The sequence below is a fragment of the Boleophthalmus pectinirostris genome, unplaced genomic scaffold, assembly GCF_026225935.1.
Source record: "Boleophthalmus pectinirostris isolate CB_2022bp ecotype Guang Dong unplaced genomic scaffold, ASM2622593v1 HiC_scaffold_16, whole genome shotgun sequence".
Classification (NCBI taxonomy): domain Eukaryota; kingdom Metazoa; phylum Chordata; class Actinopteri; order Gobiiformes; family Gobiidae; genus Boleophthalmus; species Boleophthalmus pectinirostris.
Window position 1 is genome coordinate 1,721,376 of NW_026571095.1, and position 17,742 is coordinate 1,739,117.

Consider the following 17,742-nt stretch of genomic DNA (forward strand, 5'->3'; position numbering starts at 1 on the left):
TGTAATCCATTTATTTCAACCAAGTAACTGTAATCCAATTACCACTTTGAAACAGTAACTGTAACTGATACAGTTACTCTAATTTGTACTCTGATTACATAATCCAGTACATGTAATCTATTACTCCCAACACTGTCTGTGTTCTAATGTTCCTCATCACACACAGATCGGGTTTTGTTTCATTCACATAAGTTTAACACATAAAACTTCTATATTAGGGGTTGAGTTCTCTCTCAAACAGAAAACACTCTGTTCCACCTTGTGATGTCATGTGGTGATACAGGAAGTGCTCTGTGTTTTTAAACTCCATACACCTTCACTGAGAATCATTTGGAATTTCAGCCCTGGAATTGCCAATCTCTACTGAACTAAAACTAAAATGTAACTTGAAAACTATCTCTTCATGACATCACAAGGTGGAACAGAGCATTTAGAGCTTTTTTGTGTAATATAAAAGTTACTCCAACATGTGTGAATGAAACAAACAACTCCAGGTCTGTTTTGATGAGGAACAACATTACAACATGGTGCAAAGGTCACAAGAGTCAGTGTTGTGTAATATTGGACTTTAAAATCATGAAGATGTGTTTTCATGTGTATTCTGTTTGTGTGTTCATGTGTGGACACTGTCACATGTTGTTTTGGCACTACAGTTGTTAGTAGATAGTGGGATAATTGTGGCATGTTCAGGTTCGATTATATTCTGTTGTATTGGATCTGTTCATTCATGTGCAGAAGTGAATGAAAACCACAAGCAGCATGTGTCTGATGAAGACTTTACTGGCCAAACCCTGTCATCAGCCGCTGTGATAGAGGAAAGACTTTTTTTAAAAACATTTTCTAAACAGATACAAGAGTTTCTTCTTTTTTCTGTTGTCTGGTTTCCTAAATATTTTTGTGATTTTTTTTTCCTTCAAACAACCACATAGTATTTACCCGGCGTGTTCCTGAGCTGTTCAGGAGCCGTCCAACTGCTCAAAATAAATCTGAAATCAATCATAAACTCTGAAATAGTGAAGTTGATGAGTGTGTAATGTGGAGAGGGATACTTCCTTTTGTTCACTTCAACACAGATGTGTGTTTATCCACACTGTTTGTCTTTTGACTTCTTGTGCTCACACATGTCAGTTCTGACATTTATTTACTCGTGTCGTTTCAGGGGCCAGACATCTAAAATGGGAGGCAAGCTGAGCAAAAAGAAGAAGGGATATAATGTGAACGACGAGAAGTCCAAAGACAAGGACGCCAAAGCGGAGGGCGGCGCGGCGGAGGAGAGCGAAGCTCCCAAAGAAAACCAGGAAGAGAGCGCCGCCGCCGACGCTAAAGACGTGGCTAACGATACGGCGGCTAAAGACGCCCCGGCCCCAGACGCTGCGGCTTAAAGCGGACGAGAAGAAAGAAGAGGCTAAAGCCGCTAACGCCGAGCCCGCCGCAACCGAGGAGAAACCGGCCGCTAAAGCTGAGGAAAAACCAGCCGCCAAGGAGCCCGAGGCCAAGACTGCGCCACCTGCTGCAGCGGAGGGCAAAGACGAGGCCAAAAAGACTGAGGCCCCCGCGGCACCAGCCACCAAAGCTGAGCCCAAGCCCACGGAGGCAGCACCCGCTAGCGCGCCCGCCAACGCTAAAGAGGCTAGCTCCACACCAGCCGCAGAGCCCCCCGCCAAGGACGCCAACGCCACAGAGGCGCCGAGCAAGGATCAAACCGTAGCAGTTCAAGATTAATGGACAGCTCTTTTGGGAAATTGAAGTCAACAATGTCAAACAAAAATCTGAAGATGATTAAGTCGCCCATGCATATTCTGATCGGAGATTAACAATAATAATAATAATGTTCAGATATGTGGAGACAACTGGACTCGAGACACCACCTAGAGGAGAACCCGCACACTGCTGCACATGGGACTATTGCTATTATTATTGTTAGCTTTTACTTCTTTTCTGATGTAGTATTTGAACTTTGGTACGAGTCTGTTTTGAGCTTTTCATTTTTTCCATTTCCATCCATGACCTTCCCCCCAAACGTCCCTCCAAAACCGACCACAGGCACACGAACCCAACGCTCTCGTCAACTTGAGAAACCAAGTTCGTCTAATCTCATCGATAATTGTGACCAGGGCCTTTCCATTTGCAAATAAAACTCTAATGCTAATACTGATTTCAAATAGTTTTATATTTTATTTAGGAACTGCAACGAGAAAAAAGAACAAAGTCATATTTCTATAAATAAACTTTAAAACACGCAAGCATGAAAATATTTGTACTATTCTTGAAACGTGATGATGATTCTTTGTTAATATTATACTAATAATGCATTCTGACGCATGAATCTTCTTATAATCAACCCGAATTATTTATTAAATTCTGTACCAATCTTGAACGTATTTTTCAGTTTTTGCAAATTCTAATGCAATATTTCTAGATCTAGTTTCCTTCACGGCGAGGTGACCGTCATCTACTCCGACTTTTCACGCATAAGTTTGACTCAAGTCTGTGGCACATATTCTTTTTCTTCATCTCTCTTTTCAAATATTTCCTTTTTCTGAACGTTTTCTTCAAAGTCCAGATTTCCACGTCTTTACCAGCAGTATTCATCTCTAGAATAACTTTTATTTTATACTCTGAAAATTATGATATCGTCAAAAACAAAACACACCTTTGGCACTAAACCAAATGTAGACCAATAAATCAGAGGTAGACATTTTTCAAAAGAGATTTTTTATGAAATCATTAAAGTAGATTTTTAATATTTGTAATTAAATCTACAAATCCGTTCTGTCTTTTACAAAAAAAAATACAAGATTTTTTAAGTAGATCTTTAACATTTACCTAGAACTTAACTTTGCACATTAGTTACATAAATTAAAAACGTCTAAATTTAGCACAATACAAATTTTGGAGATACCAGTTGAAAAGTTCACATTTGCCAAGGACTATTTGAGTACGAATCTCGCTGCTTAGCCCCAGATCTTTGCGCCTGTGTGGTATCAGCGACATTCCACATCACAAAGGCCTGTTTATTTAGCGAAACCTCTGGAAATCCGAAAGAATTCCCTCATTTTCTCATCCATGTTCACCTCCTCCTCCTCCTGCGTCCCTCACAGCACATATGGACTGCACACGTGGGCGGCTGCACTGTAAAAAAAAAAAACGCGCTCAGAACTGCATGGAATCCTTTAGGTCCTTAATCTGTTCAGCAGAGGTGGGCAGGACTCGTCTATGTTACATTTACTCGAGTGTTTTTAGTCCTACTCGAGTCATTTTTATTGAAGTAATGATTTGAGCGTTTGTGTTTCTTGCTCCGCTCCTTCAGATAACGTTTGGTTTTTCACATTTTTGTGGTTCGTCCTTTGAAAACATTTTGTGGATTATTTCAAATACACCAACTTCAAATTCTAAATCAAAATGTCACGTCCAGACAGTTTTCCTAGAGTAGTAGTCTGTCCCCAAATACAGACTAATACAGTGTACTTCTGTTTAAGTAAAAAATAGTAACAATTCTGAAGTAGCAGTACTTTTAATCAAGTACAATTTTGGCTTATCTGCCCACCTCTGCTCTTCAGCCAGTACAAAATACAAAATGCTATTTATACAACACAATACTAGTAGTATATCCCCAAATACATCGTCATTTCTTGGACCTTTACTTTGTACTTTTACTTCAGTAATAAGTAATTATTTTGAAGTAACAGTACTTTCATTCAAGTACAATTTTGGGTTTTCTACCCACTTACAATACTAGTAGTTTATCCCCAAATACATAGTCATTTCTTGGACCACTACTTTGTACTTCTACTTGAGTAATAAGTAATAATTTTGAAGTAACAGTACTTTTACTCGAGTACAGTATTGGCTTCTATACACACACTTCTGCTATTCCGTCAATACAAAATACAAAATGCTATTTATACAACACAATACTAATAGTATATCATCAAATACATCGGAATTTCTTGGACTACTACTTTGTACTTGTACTTGAGTAATTGTTTTGAAGTAACAGTACTTTCATTCAAGTACAATTTTGGGTTATCTACCCACTTCTACTATTCAGTACAATACTAGTAGTATATCCCCAAATACATTGTAATTTTTTGGACTACCATTTTGTACTTCTACTCGAGTCATTTTGAAGTAACAGTACTTTTATTGGAGTACAATTTAGCTTATCTTCCCACTTTTACTATTCAGTCAATACAAAATGCAATTTATACAATACAATTCTAGCAGTACATCCTCAAATACATTGTCATTTTTATGGACTACTACTTTGTAATTCTACTTGAGTAATTATTTTGAAGTAACAGTACTTTCATTCGAGTACAATTTTGGGTTATCTACCCACTTCTACTATTCAGCACAATACTAGTAGTATATGCCCAAATACATAGTCATTCTTAGATCATTACTTAGTACTTCTACTTGAGTAATAAGTAATAATTTTGAAGTAACAGTACTTTTACTCGAGTACAGTATTGGCTTCTCTATGTATTTCTTTTATTCTGTCAATACAAAATACAAAACGCTATTTATACAAAACAGTACTAGTATATCCTCAAATTCACTGTCATTTTTTGGACTACTACTTTGTACTTCTACTTGAAGTAACAGTACTTTTACTTGAGTACAGTTTAGCTTATCTTCCCACTTTTCCTGTTCAGTCAATACAAAATACAAAATGCAATTCATACAATACAATTCTAGCAGTATATCCTCAAATACTTCGGAATTTCTTGGATCACTACTTTGTAATTCTACTTGAGTAATTATTTTGAAGTAACAGTACTTTCATTCAAGTACAATTTTGGGTTATCTACCCACATCTACTATTCAGTACAATACTAGTAGTTTATCCCCAAATACATAGTCATTTCTTGGATCATTACTTAGTACTTCTACTTGAGTAATAAGTAATAATTTTGAAGTAACCGTACTTTTACTCGAGTACAGTATTGGCTCTACACACTTCTTTTATTCCGTCAATACAAAATTAAAAATGCTATTTATACAACACAGTACTAGTAGTACATCCCTAAATACATAGTAATTTTTTGGACTACTACTTTTTAACTATAAGTAACAGTACTTTTACTAGAGTACAATTTAGTTCATCTTCCCACCTTTCCTGTTCAGTCAATACAAAATACAAAATGCTATTCATAAAATACAATTCTAACAGTATATCTTCAAATACATCAGAATTTCTTGGATCTTTACTTTGTACTTCTACTTGAGTAATAATTTCAAAGTAACAGTACTTTTACTCAAGTACATTTTTTGACCTCTCTACCCACCTCTGCTCTTCAGTCAATCCAAAATACAAACTGCAATACTCGAGCTCATTTGGTTCCGTTCAATCGTGCTGCATGCTCATTGGTCTACTACTATTACTACTACCGCAACGCTCGCCTCCTATTGGCCAGTCCGTTTGTGCCCGCCCCCCTTCCTCCGCCCCCTCTCCTCAGCTGGCTCTCGGGGTCGGCGGCTTTCTCCTCGGCAGAATCCGTAGCAGCCAAACCAACCGGCGGAGCCCCCGGCCGCCGCCCCCGCAGACCCGCCCTGACTCGGTAAATTTGCATGTCTGTGGTTGGGTGAATCTGTAGTCCTGTCTTTTTGGTCCCCGTGGAAACCAAACTGATCTGATCCGGTGTGAACGTGTGCCAGCCGGGTGCGTCCCTGCCCCGCTCACATGGGCACGGTGCTCGTCAAAACCAAACCTGTCAAAGTGAGATCAACATTTGGACATATTGTGTGTATTTGTAAAAATGGTGCAACAATAAAATCACAACAATTGACTCCAAATATTTGTGTACGTCTTTATTTTGTCTCTTTCGTCTCCAGTTTCAAAGGTTCTGTATTACACTAAATGGGTTGTTGTGAACTGTTTTGAGTGATTTTTGAGATTATTATGAGTTTGTCTACATCTCTGAAGCTCAAAACACTCTGATCCACCTTGTGATGTCATGAAGCGGTAGTTTTCAAATTTCCTTTTAACTTTTGTTCAGCAGTGTGAGGAAGCTGGCCAAATTTGAACCAAAAATGTATTCTTCCTTACACCGTGGATTCGTGGGCAAAAAAATGAAAAAAAATTACGTATTTCCAATAGAAATGGGCATTCGATGAAATTTTCTTAATCGATCGTCGGAAGAATTAACGATCAATTATCGATTAATCATGAACGTCTTTATATTCAAATGATCATCATTATTATTACTATCTGCACTACTAATCTGCATAAATAAATTCAAATTTACGACATATAAACAGTAACGACTCTAGAGCCACATCAGCCCGTTTGACATTATAATGTGTTTAATTCAGTTTTGTTCAACTCTCACAGAAACAAAACTTAAAACTGCATCACTAATTTGCCTAAACTCAGCGAAGATAAAACTCCAGCTCTTGTGTCGCTGATGCGGTTCAATTTCTGTCAGATTAAAAGACATGACTCAGGTGAATACAGGTTAGTGTGACCAGATTTGTGTTTGTCAAAACCAGGACACCGTACGGGGGGAGGGGGGTGGGGACTCGTCATCCACATTGAGCGACTCTCACCTGGTAAAACTTTTTCCCACTGGACACAGAAACATATGTGCTGCTTTGTACACTGTGCACATGGACTCACACTTGTCCCAACGCAACGGAAAGTGTGGAATTTCTTGTACAAATCATCGTTAAATACACATTTGTGCTTCGGTACGTTGCAGACTGTTTGTGTCTCGCTCCTTCTGATGCAGAGACACATGTACACACCCTGTTTGGTCACACTACACACAGCAACCTACATTCAGTTTGTCGATTAAAATTAACGTAATCGATTAAATTCTTAACGATCAATTATCGATTAATTGATTAATCATGCCCATCCTTAATTTCCAATAATAACTGTGGTTAAATAAAGACAAAAGCAACAGAAATGAACAAAATAAAGGAAAAAACCACGTGAACCCCCAACTGGCTGAACTGCTCCCAATTTTTATTTCCCAGACAGGAAGTCCCTCCCCCTGGGTCAGCGCCAACACACACAGGTTAGTTTGTCTCTCAACTTTCCCTGTTTCTACAGTGTGCGGTTTACTTTCTTAACTAAACTCAACTTTCTTTAACTAAAAGTGCTCAACATAAATGAGAAACACCGAAATAACTAAATCATCCATCCATCCATTTTCTTCCGCTTATCCGGGGCCGGGTCGCGGGCGCAGCAGTCTAACTAAATCATGCAAACAAAATCCATAAAAACAAAAGAAGTGAAACCGAGTCTTCCCTCCACATGGTCTGGCCCAGAACCTCCCCCAAAGCCTACAAATATGGCTGACGACGACCATGTGGAGGAACAGACAGGGTGGTAAGTTGTCTGTGTAACAAAATGAACAGATTTTGAAACTATGTCATGAATAGGGGTGGGTTCATATAAGTTTTTCTTCTTCCCACTCCTTTTGGAGAAATGTGCTTTTCTGTTGTTTATAATGTATATGTAGTATATATGATTATTGTTTCTCTCTTGGCACAAACTCGAAATAGAAACAAATCAATCAGTCAATCAAAATAAGGTGACCAAACATCTGTTTTTCCTCAGACATGTCTGTTTTTTGCGTCCTCAGTCGCTCAGCCTCCAACATGCCAAAACGCAACTGCACATGTAATGATGACTTTGACAAGAAATTCTGTTTTTCCAGTCCAGTCGGGACAAGTGTGAGGTCCATGTGCACAGGTTGTGAGGTGAGAGTAGCTCAATGTCGAGGCCCCACCCCCCACGCCCGGTAAGGTGTCCCGGGTTTTCACAAATGAAATATGGTCATCCTAAGATATAACCAAATAAAATATATTTAAAGTAACTGGTGTGAAGTGATGATCTAAACTAAACAAAGACTAAAAAAAACAAAGCCAGGATAGTCATATTTAGCTGTTTAGCTGAATTATTGATATAGATGTAAAATGAAATGAAATGTGAGTAACTATGGACAAAGGCTCTTTGTCACAAGCTGAGATCTGCAATTCCAGATCTGAAATCATCCAAGTGATTCTAGTGAAGGTGTGTGGAGTTTAAAAACACAGTGGAGCAATGACATCACAAGGTGAAACAGAGTGTTTTGTGTTTGAGAGAAAAACTCAGCCTAAATGTGCAGGGTTTGTGTGTTAAATGTGAAAAAAAGGACTTTTAAAACAATAAAAGGAAACATGGTGAACTAAAAGGAACGATGAAAAACCTCATGATGTGACCTTTTATCACTTGTGTCCAGCTGTGATTTCAGGACCATGGAGAGAGACTTACCGTGTTATCACGGTCATCCAGCGCCTGGATTGATACAGCGCTTCATAAAGCTCTTACAACACTCCATTATTCATTGGCTAATACACTCTGCACACTTGTTATGCTCGAGGTGTGGGTCCGAGCGTCGTGACTTGCACTCAGACGATGAGTGAGTCACTCTTTTAATGACGTGAGCCTTCATTGACAAAATGGAGTAAGACTTTGGGCTCGACTTGAATGCCAATGACTTCACTTAAAGCTGCACTGTCAAACTTTTAAATTCAATTCTTTTGTGTTATTATTTTCAAAGACAATAGAATAGAACATTCAACAGAATACAATAATAAACATGAAAAAGGTCAGTCCACCTCAGTTCACCCAGTGAGCATTTTTACAGTGAGTGGGGCTGCCTCTCCACAGATCTGACCTGCAGCTTTAGCTGCAGCTTCATCCCCAGTTTAATGCCATATTGTGAAACATTCAATGCAATAACTTGGGTCCTCCCTCCAGAGGTGGGACCAAGTCGTAGTTTTGCAAGTCTCAAGTCTTTGACCTGAAGTCCGAGTCAAGTCCCAAGTCAAATACAAACAAGTCCAAGTCGAGTCTCGAGTCACTAGCCCATAAGTCCCAGTCAAGTCATTTCAAGTCATTTCAAATCTTTAAACCAAAATACTAAATATAGCTTAGATTTTTGCAATTTATATGCATTTTAAACTAAATTGTACTTATAAAAATTGTAATTGTAAATTGTATAGTATATTTATATATGAGTATTTATAGACTATATAAGAGTTGTAGAAATGCTAATTTTCCTTTTTAAATGTCTTGACATGATCTTTGAGTGAATCATCACAGTCAGAATAAAATGAATTCAGATTTAAAAGTGCTTCTCAAGTCCAAGTCAAGTCACTGTAGTATTTTTGCTATATCGAATTCATTTTCTGACTGTATGATTCACTCAAAGTCATGTCAAGACATTTAAAAGGAAAATTACATTTCACAACTCTATATAGTCTATAAATACTCATATATAAATATACTATACAATTTACAAAAAATTTTATAAGTACAATTTTTTAAAATGCATATAATTGCAAAATCTAAGCTATATTTAGTATTTTGGTTTAAAGATTTGAAATGACTTGAAATGACTTGACTGGGACTTATGGGCTAGTGACTCGAGACTCGACTTGGACTTGTTTGTATTTGACTTGGGACTTGACTCGGACTTGAGGTCAAAGACTTGAGACTTGCAAAACACGACTTGGTCCCACCTCTGGAGGGAGGACCCAAGTTATTACATTGAATGTTTCACAATATGGCATTAAACTGGGGATGAAGCTGCAGCTAAAGCTGCAGGTCAGATCTGTGGAGAGGCAGCCCCACTCACTGTAAAAATGCTCACTGGGTGAACTGAGGTGGACTGACCTTTTTCATGTTTATTATTGTATTCTGTTGAATGTTCTATCTATTGTCTTTTGAAAATAATAACACAAAAGAATTTGAATTAAAAAGTTTGACAGTGCAGCTTTAAGTGAAGTCATTGGCATTCAAGTCGTAGCCCAAAGTCTTACTCCATTTTGTCAATGAAGGCTCACGTCATTAAAAGAGTGACTCACTCATCGTCTGAGTGCAAGTCACGACGCTCGGACCCACACCTCGAGCATAACAAGTGTGCAGAGTGTATTAGCCAATGAATAATGGAGTGTTGTAAGAGCTTTATGAAGCGCTGTATCAATCCAGGCGCTGGATGACCGTGATAACACGGTAAGTCTCTCTCCATGGTCCTGAAATCACAGCTGGACACAAGTGATAAAAGGTCACATCATGAGGTTTTCATCCTTCCTTTTAGTTCACCATGTTTCCTTTTATTGTTTTAAAAGTCCTTTTCTCATTTCACACATTTAACACACAAACCCTGCACATTTAGGCTGAGTTTTTCTCTCAAACACAAAACACTCTGTTCCACCTTGTGATGTCATTGCTCCACTGTGTTTTTAAACTCCACACACCTTCACTAGAATCACTTGGATGATTTCAGATCTGGAATTGCAGATCTCTGCTTGTGACAAAGAGCCTTTGTCCATAGTTACTCACATTTCATTTCATTTTACATCTATATCAATAATTCAACTAAACAGCTAAATATGACTATCCTGGCTTTGTTTTTTTTAGTCTTTGTTTAGTTTAGATCATCACTTCACACCAGTTACTTTAAATATATTTGATTTGGTTATATCTTAGGATGACCATATTTTCATTTGTGAAAACCCGGACACCTTACCGGGCGTGGGGGGTGGGGCCTCGACATTGAGCTACTCTCACCTCACAACCTGTGCACATGGACTCACACTTGTCCCGACTGGACTGGAAAACAGAATTTCTTGTCAAAGTCATCATTACATGTGCAGTTGCGTTTTGGCATGTTGGAGGCTGAGCGACTGAGGACGCAAAAAACAGACATGTCTGAGGAAAAACAGATGTCACCCTATTTTGATTGACTGATTGATTTGTTTCTATTTCGAGTTTGTGCCAAGAGAGAAACAATAATCATATATACTACATATACATTATAAACAACAGAAAAGCACATTTCTCCAAAAGGAGTGGGAAGAAGAAAAACTTATATGAACCCACCCCTATTCATGACATAGTTTCAAAATCTGTTCATTTTGTTACACAGACAACTTACCACCCTGTCTGTTCCTCCACATGGTCGTCGTCAGCCATATTTGAAGGCTTTGGGGGAGGTTCTGGGCCAGACCATGTGGAGGGAAGACTCGGTTTCACTTCTTTTGTTTTATGGATTTTGTTTGCATGATTTAGTTAGACTGCTGCCCCCGTGATCCCGCCCCGGATAAGAGGAAGAAAATGGATGGATGGATGGATGATTTAGTTATTTCGGTGTTTCTCATTTATGTTGAGCACTTTTAGTTAAAGAAAGTTGAGTTTAGTTAAGAAAATAAACCACACACTGTAGAAACAGGGAAAGTTGACAGACAAACTAACCTGTGTGTGTTGGCGCTGACCCAGGGGGAGGGACTTCCTGTCTGGGAAATAAAAATTGGGAGCAGTTCAGCCAGTTGGGGGTTCAACGACTGGCACATGGGTTTTTTCCTTTATTTTGTTCATTTCTGTTGCTTTTGTCTTTATTTAACCACAGTTATTATTGGAAATTAAGGATGGGCATGATTAATCAATTAATCGATAATTGATCGTTAAGAATTTAATCGATTACGTTAATTTTAATCGACAAACTGAATGTAGGTTGTTGTGTGTAGTGTGACCAAACAGGTCTGTACATGTGTCTCTGCATCAGAAGGAGCGAGACACAAACAGTCTGCAACGTACCGAAGCACAAATGTGTATTTAACGATGATTTGTACAAGAAATTCCACACTTTCCGTTGTGTTCGGGACAAGTGTGAGTCCATGTTTACAGTGTACAAAGCAGCACATATGTTTCAGTGTCCAGTGGGAAAAAGTTTTACCAGGTGAGAGTCGTGCAATGTGGATGACGAGTCTCCACCCCCCTCCCCCCGTACGGTGTCCTGGTTTTGACAAACACAAATCTGGTCACACTAACCTGTATTCACCTGAGTCATGTCTTTTAATCCGACAGAAGTTGAACCGCATCAGCGACACAAGAGCTGTTTTTTTATCTTCGCTGAGTTTAGGCAAATTAGTGATGCAGTTTTAAGTTTCGTTTCTGTGAGAGTTGAACAAAACTGAATTAAACACATTATAATGTGAAACGGGCTGATGTGGCTCTAGAGTGGTTACGGTTTATATGTCGTAAAGTTGAATTTATTTATGCAGATTAGTAGTGCAGATAGTAATAATAATGATGATCATTTGAATATAAAGACGTTCATGATTAATCGATAATTGATCGTTAATTCTTCCGACGATCGATTAAGAAAATTTCATCGAATGCCCATTTCTATTGGAAATACGTAATTTTTTTTTTCATTTTTTTCCCACGAATCCATGGTGTAAGGAAGAATACATTTTTGGTTCAAATTTGGCCAGCTTCCTCACACTGCTGAACAAAAGTTAAAAGGAAATTTGAAAACTACCGCTTCATGACATCACAAGGTGGATCAGAGTGTTTTGAGCTTCAGAGATGTAGACAAACTCATAATAATCTCAAAAATCACTCAAAACAGTTCACAACAACCCATTTAGTGTAATACAGAACCTTTGAAACTGGAGACGAAAGAGACAAAATAAAGACGTACACAAATATTTGGAGTCAATTGTTGTGATTTTATTGTTGCACCATTTTTACAAATACACACAATATGTCCAAATGTTGATCTCACTTTGACAGGTTTGGTTTTGACGAGCACCGTGCCCATGTGAGCGGGGCAGGGACGCACCCGGCTGGCACACGTTCACACCGGATCAGATCAGTTTGGTTTCCACGGGGACCAAAAAGACAGGACTACAGATTCACCCAACCACAGACATGCAAATTTACCGAGTCAGGGCGGGTCTGCGGGGGCGGCGGCCGGGGGCTCCGCCGGTTGGTTTGGCTGCTACGGATTCTGCCGAGGAGAAAGCCGCCGACCCCGAGAGCCAGCTGAGGAGAGGGGGCGGAGGAAGGGGGGCGGGCACAAACGGACTGGCCAATAGGAGGCGAGCGTTGCGGTAGTAGTAATAGTAGTAGACCAATGAGCATGCAGCACGATTGAACGGAACCAAATGAGCTCGAGTATTGCAGTTTGTATTTTGGATTGACTGAAGAGCAGAGGTGGGTAGAGAGGTCAAAAAATGTACTTGAGTAAAAGTACTGTTACTTTGAAATTATTACTCAAGTAGAAGTACAAAGTAAAGATCCAAGAAATTCTGATGTATTTGAAGATATACTGTTAGAATTGTATTTTATGAATAGCATTTTGTATTTTGTATTGACTGAACAGGAAAGGTGGGAAGATGAACTAAATTGTACTCTAGTAAAAAGTACTTGTTACTTATAGTTAAAAAGTAGTAGTCCAAAAAATTACTATGTATTTAGGGATGTACTACTAGTACTGTGTTGTATAAATAGCATTTTTAATTTTGTATTGACGGAATAAAAGAAGTGTGTAGAGCCAATACTGTACTCGAGTAAAAGTACGGTTACTTCAAAATTATTACTTATTACTCAAGTAGAAGAACTAAGTAATGATCCAAGAAATGACTGTGTATTTGGGGATAAACTACTAGTATTGTACTGTAGTAGATGTGGGTAGATAACCCAAAATTGTACTTGAATGAAAGTACTGTTACTTCAAAATAATTACTCAAGTAGAATTACAAAGTAGTGATCCAAGAAATTCCGAAGTATTTGAGGATATACTGCTAGAATTGTATTGTATGAATTGCATTTTGTATTTTGTATTGACTGAACAGGAAAAGTGGGAAGATAAGCTAAACTGTACTCAAGTAAAAGTACTGTTACTTCAAGTAGAAGTACAAAGTAGTAGTCCAAAAAATGACAGTGAATTTGAGGATATACTAGTACTGTTTTGTATAAATAGCGTTTTGTATTTTGTATTGACAGAATAAAAGAAATACATAGAGAAGCCAATACTGTACTCGAGTAAAAGTACTGTTACTTCAAAATTATTACTTATTACTCAAGTAGAAGTACTAAGTAATGATCTAAGAAATGACTATGTATTTGGGGATAAACTACTAGTATTGTGCTGAATAGTAGAAGTGGGTAGATAACCCAAAATTGTACTCGAATGAAAGTACTGTTACTTCAAAATAATTACTCAAGTAGAATTACAAAGTAGTAGTCCATAAAAATGACAATGTATTTGAGGATGTACTGCTAGAATTGTATTGTATAAATTGCATTTTGTATTGACTGAATAGTAAAAGTGGGAAGATAAGCTAAATTGTACTCTAATAAAAGTACTGTTACTTCAAAATGACTCAAGTAGAAGTACAAAATGGTAGTCCAAAAAATTACAATGTATTTGGGGATATACTACTAGTATTGTACTGAATAGTAGAAGTGGGTAGATAACCCAAAATTGTACTTGAATGAAAGTACTGTTACTTCAAAACAATTACTCAAGTACAAGTACAAAGTAGTAGTCCAAGAAATTCCGATGTATTTGATGATATACTATTAGTATTGTGTTGTATAAATAGCATTTTGTATTTTGTATTGACGGAATAGCAGAAGTGTGTGTATAGAAGCCAATACTGTACTCGAGTAAAAGTACTGTTACTTCAAAATTATTACTTATTACTCAAGTAGAAGTACAAAGTAGTGGTCCAAGAAATGACTATGTATTTGGGGATAAACTACTAGTATTGTAAGTGGGTAGAAAACCCAAAATTGTACTTGAATGAAAGTACTGTTACTTCAAAATAATTACTTATTACTGAAGTAAAAGTACAAAGTAAAGGTCCAAGAAATGACGATGTATTTGGGGATATACTACTAGTATTGTGTTGTATAAATAGCATTTTGTATTTTGTACTGGCTGAAGAGCAGAGGTGGGCAGATAAGCCAAAATTGTACTTGATTAAAAGTACTGCTACTTCAGAATTGTTACTATTTTTTACTTAAACAGAAGTACACTGTATTAGTCTGTATTTGGGGACAGACTACTACTCTAGGAAAACTGTCTGGACGTGACATTTTGATTTAGAATTTGAAGTTGGTGTATTTGAAATAATCCACAAAATGTTTTCAAAGGACGAACCACAAAAATGTGAAAAACCAAACGTTATCTGAAGGAGCGGAGCAAGAAACACAAACGTTCAAATCAATAAAAATGACTCGAGTAGGACTAAAAACACTCGAGTAAATGTAACGTAGACGAGTCCTGCCCACCTCTGCTGAACAGATTAAGGACCTAAAGGATTCCATGCAGTTCTGAGCGCGTTTTTTTTTTTACAGTGCAGCCGCCCACGTGTGCAGTCCATATGTGCTGTGAGGGACGCAGGAGGAGGAGGAGGTGAACATGGATGAGAAAATGAGGGAATTCTTTCGGATTTCCAGAGGTTTCGCTAAATAAACAGGCCTTTGTGATGTGGAATGTCGCTGATACCACACAGGCGCAAAGATCTGGGGCTAAGCAGCGAGATTCGTACTCAAATAGTCCTTGGCAAATGTGAACTTTTCAACTGGTATCTCCAAAATTTGTATTGTGCTAAATTTAGACGTTTTTAATTTATGTAACTAATGTGCAAAGTTAAGTTCTAGGTAAATGTTAAAAGATCTACTTAAAAAATCTTGTATTTTTTTTTGTAAAAGACAGAACGGATTTGTAGATTTAATTACAAATATTAAAAATCTACTTTAATGATTTCATAAAAAATCTCTTTTGAAAAATGTCTACCTCTGATTTATTGGTCTACATTTGGTTTAGTGCCAAAGGTGTGTTTTGTTTTTGACGATATCATAATTTTCAGAGTATAAAATAAAAGTTATTCTAGAGATGAATACTGCTGGTAAAGACGTGGAAATCTGGACTTTGAAGAAAACGTTCAGAAAAAGGAAATATTTGAAAAGAGAGATGAAGAAAAAGAATATGTGCCACAGACTTGAGTCAAACTTATGCGTGAAAAGTCGGAGTAGATGACGGTCACCTCGCCGTGAAGGAAACTAGATCTAGAAATATTGCATTAGAATTTGCAAAAACTGAAAAATACGTCAAGATTGGTACAGAATTTAATAAATAATTCGGGTTGATTATAAGAAGATTCATGCGTCAGAATGCATTATTAGTATAATATTAACAAAGAATCATCATCACGTTTCAAGAATAGTACAAATATTTTCATGCTTGCGTGTTTTAAAGTTTATTTATAGAAATATGACTTTGTTCTTTTTTCTCGTTGCAGTTCCTAAATAAAATATAAACTATTTGAAATCAGTATTAGCATTAGAGTTTTATTTGCAAATGGAAAGGCCCTGGTCACAATTATCGATGAGATTAGACGAACTTGGTTTCTCAAGTTGACGAGAGCGTTGGGTTCGTGTGCCTGTGGTCGGTTTTGGAGGGACGTTTGGGGGGAAGGTCATGGATGGAAATGGAAAAAATGAAAAGCTCAAAACAGACTCGTACCAAAGTTCAAATACTACATCAGAAAAGAAGTAAAAGCTAACAATAATAATAGCAATAGTCCCATGTGCAGCAGTGTGCGGGTTCTCCTCTAGGTGGTGTCTCGAGTCCAGTTGTCTCCACATATCTGAACATTATTATTATTATTGTTAATCTCCGATCAGAATATGCATGGGCGACTTAATCATCTTCAGATTTTTGTTTGACATTGTTGACTTCAATTTCCCAAAAGAGCTGTCCATTAATCTTGAACTGCTACGGTTTGATCCTTGCTCGGCGCCTCTGTGGCGTTGGCGTCCTTGGCGGGGGGCTCTGCGGCTGGTGTGGAGCTAGCCTCTTTAGCGTTGGCGGGCGCGCTAGCGGGTGCTGCCTCCGTGGGCTTGGGCTCAGCTTTGGTGGCTGGTGCCGCGGGGGCCTCAGTCTTTTTGGCCTCGTCTTTGCCCTCCGCTGCAGCAGGTGGCGCAGTCTTGGCCTCGGGCTCCTTGGCGGCTGGTTTTTCCTCAGCTTTAGCGGCCGGTTTCTCCTCGGTTGCGGCGGGCTCGGCGTTAGCGGCTTTAGCCTCTTCTTTCTTCTCGTCCGCTTTAGCCGCAGCGTCTGGGGCCGGGGCGTCTTTAGCCGCCGTATCGTTAGCCACGTCTTTAGCGTCGGCGGCGGCGCTCTCTTCCTGGTTTTCTTTGGGAGCTTCGCTCTCCTCCGCCGCGCCGCCCTCCGCTTTGGCGTCCTTGTCTTTGGACTTCTCGTCGTTCACATTATATCCCTTCTTCTTTTTGCTCAGCTTGCCTCCCATTTTAGATGTCTGGCCCCTGAAACGACACGAGTAAATAAATGTCAGAACTGACATGTGTGAGCACAAGAAGTCAAAAGACAAACAGTGTGGATAAACACACATCTGTGTTGAAGTGAACAAAAGGAAGTATCCCTCTCCACATTACACTCATCAACTTCACTATTTCAGAGTTTATGATTGATTTCAGATTTATTTTGAGCAGTTGGACGGCTCCTGACAGCTCAGGAACACGCCGGGTAAATACTATGTGGTTGTTTGAAGGAAAAAAAAAATCACAAAAATATTTAGGAAACCAGACAACAGAAAAAAGAAGAAACTCTTGTATCTGTTTAGAAATGTTTTTAAAAAGTCTTTCCTCTATCACAGCGGCTGATGACAGGGTTTGGCCAATAAAGTCTTCATCAGACACATGCTGCTTGTGGTTTTCATTCACTTCTGCACATGAATGAACAGATCCAATACAACAGAATATAATCGAACCTGAACATGCCACAATTATCCCACTATCTACTAACAACTGTAGTGCCAAAAACAACATGTGACAGTGTCCACACATGAACACACAAACAGAATACACATGAAAACACATCTTCATGATTTAAAGTCCAATATTACACAACACTGACTCTTGTGACC

The 17,742-nt window shown here is 38.4% G+C and overlaps 2 protein-coding genes across 2 annotated transcripts; one reads left to right on the top strand and one right to left on the bottom strand.

The window, feature by feature from the left end:
- Positions 1-1,160: 1,160 nt before the first annotated feature.
- LOC129408317 (brain acid soluble protein 1 homolog) lies at positions 1,161-2,155 on the top strand. Its single transcript, XM_055151621.1, is given in 2 exon segments — positions 1,161-1,378; positions 1,380-2,155. Coding segments are annotated over 2 exon segments (546 nt in total). The 5' UTR covers positions 1,161-1,175; the 3' UTR covers positions 1,723-2,155.
- Positions 2,156-12,492: 10,337 nt separating this feature from the next.
- Positions 12,493-17,122, bottom strand: LOC129408424 (brain acid soluble protein 1 homolog). The gene has a single exon (XM_055152123.1). The coding sequence runs from the start codon at positions 17,104-17,106 to the stop codon at positions 16,561-16,563; it is 546 nt and encodes a 181-aa protein (XP_055008098.1). The 5' UTR covers positions 17,107-17,122; the 3' UTR covers positions 12,493-16,560.
- Between the last annotated feature and the right edge of the window lie 620 nt (positions 17,123-17,742).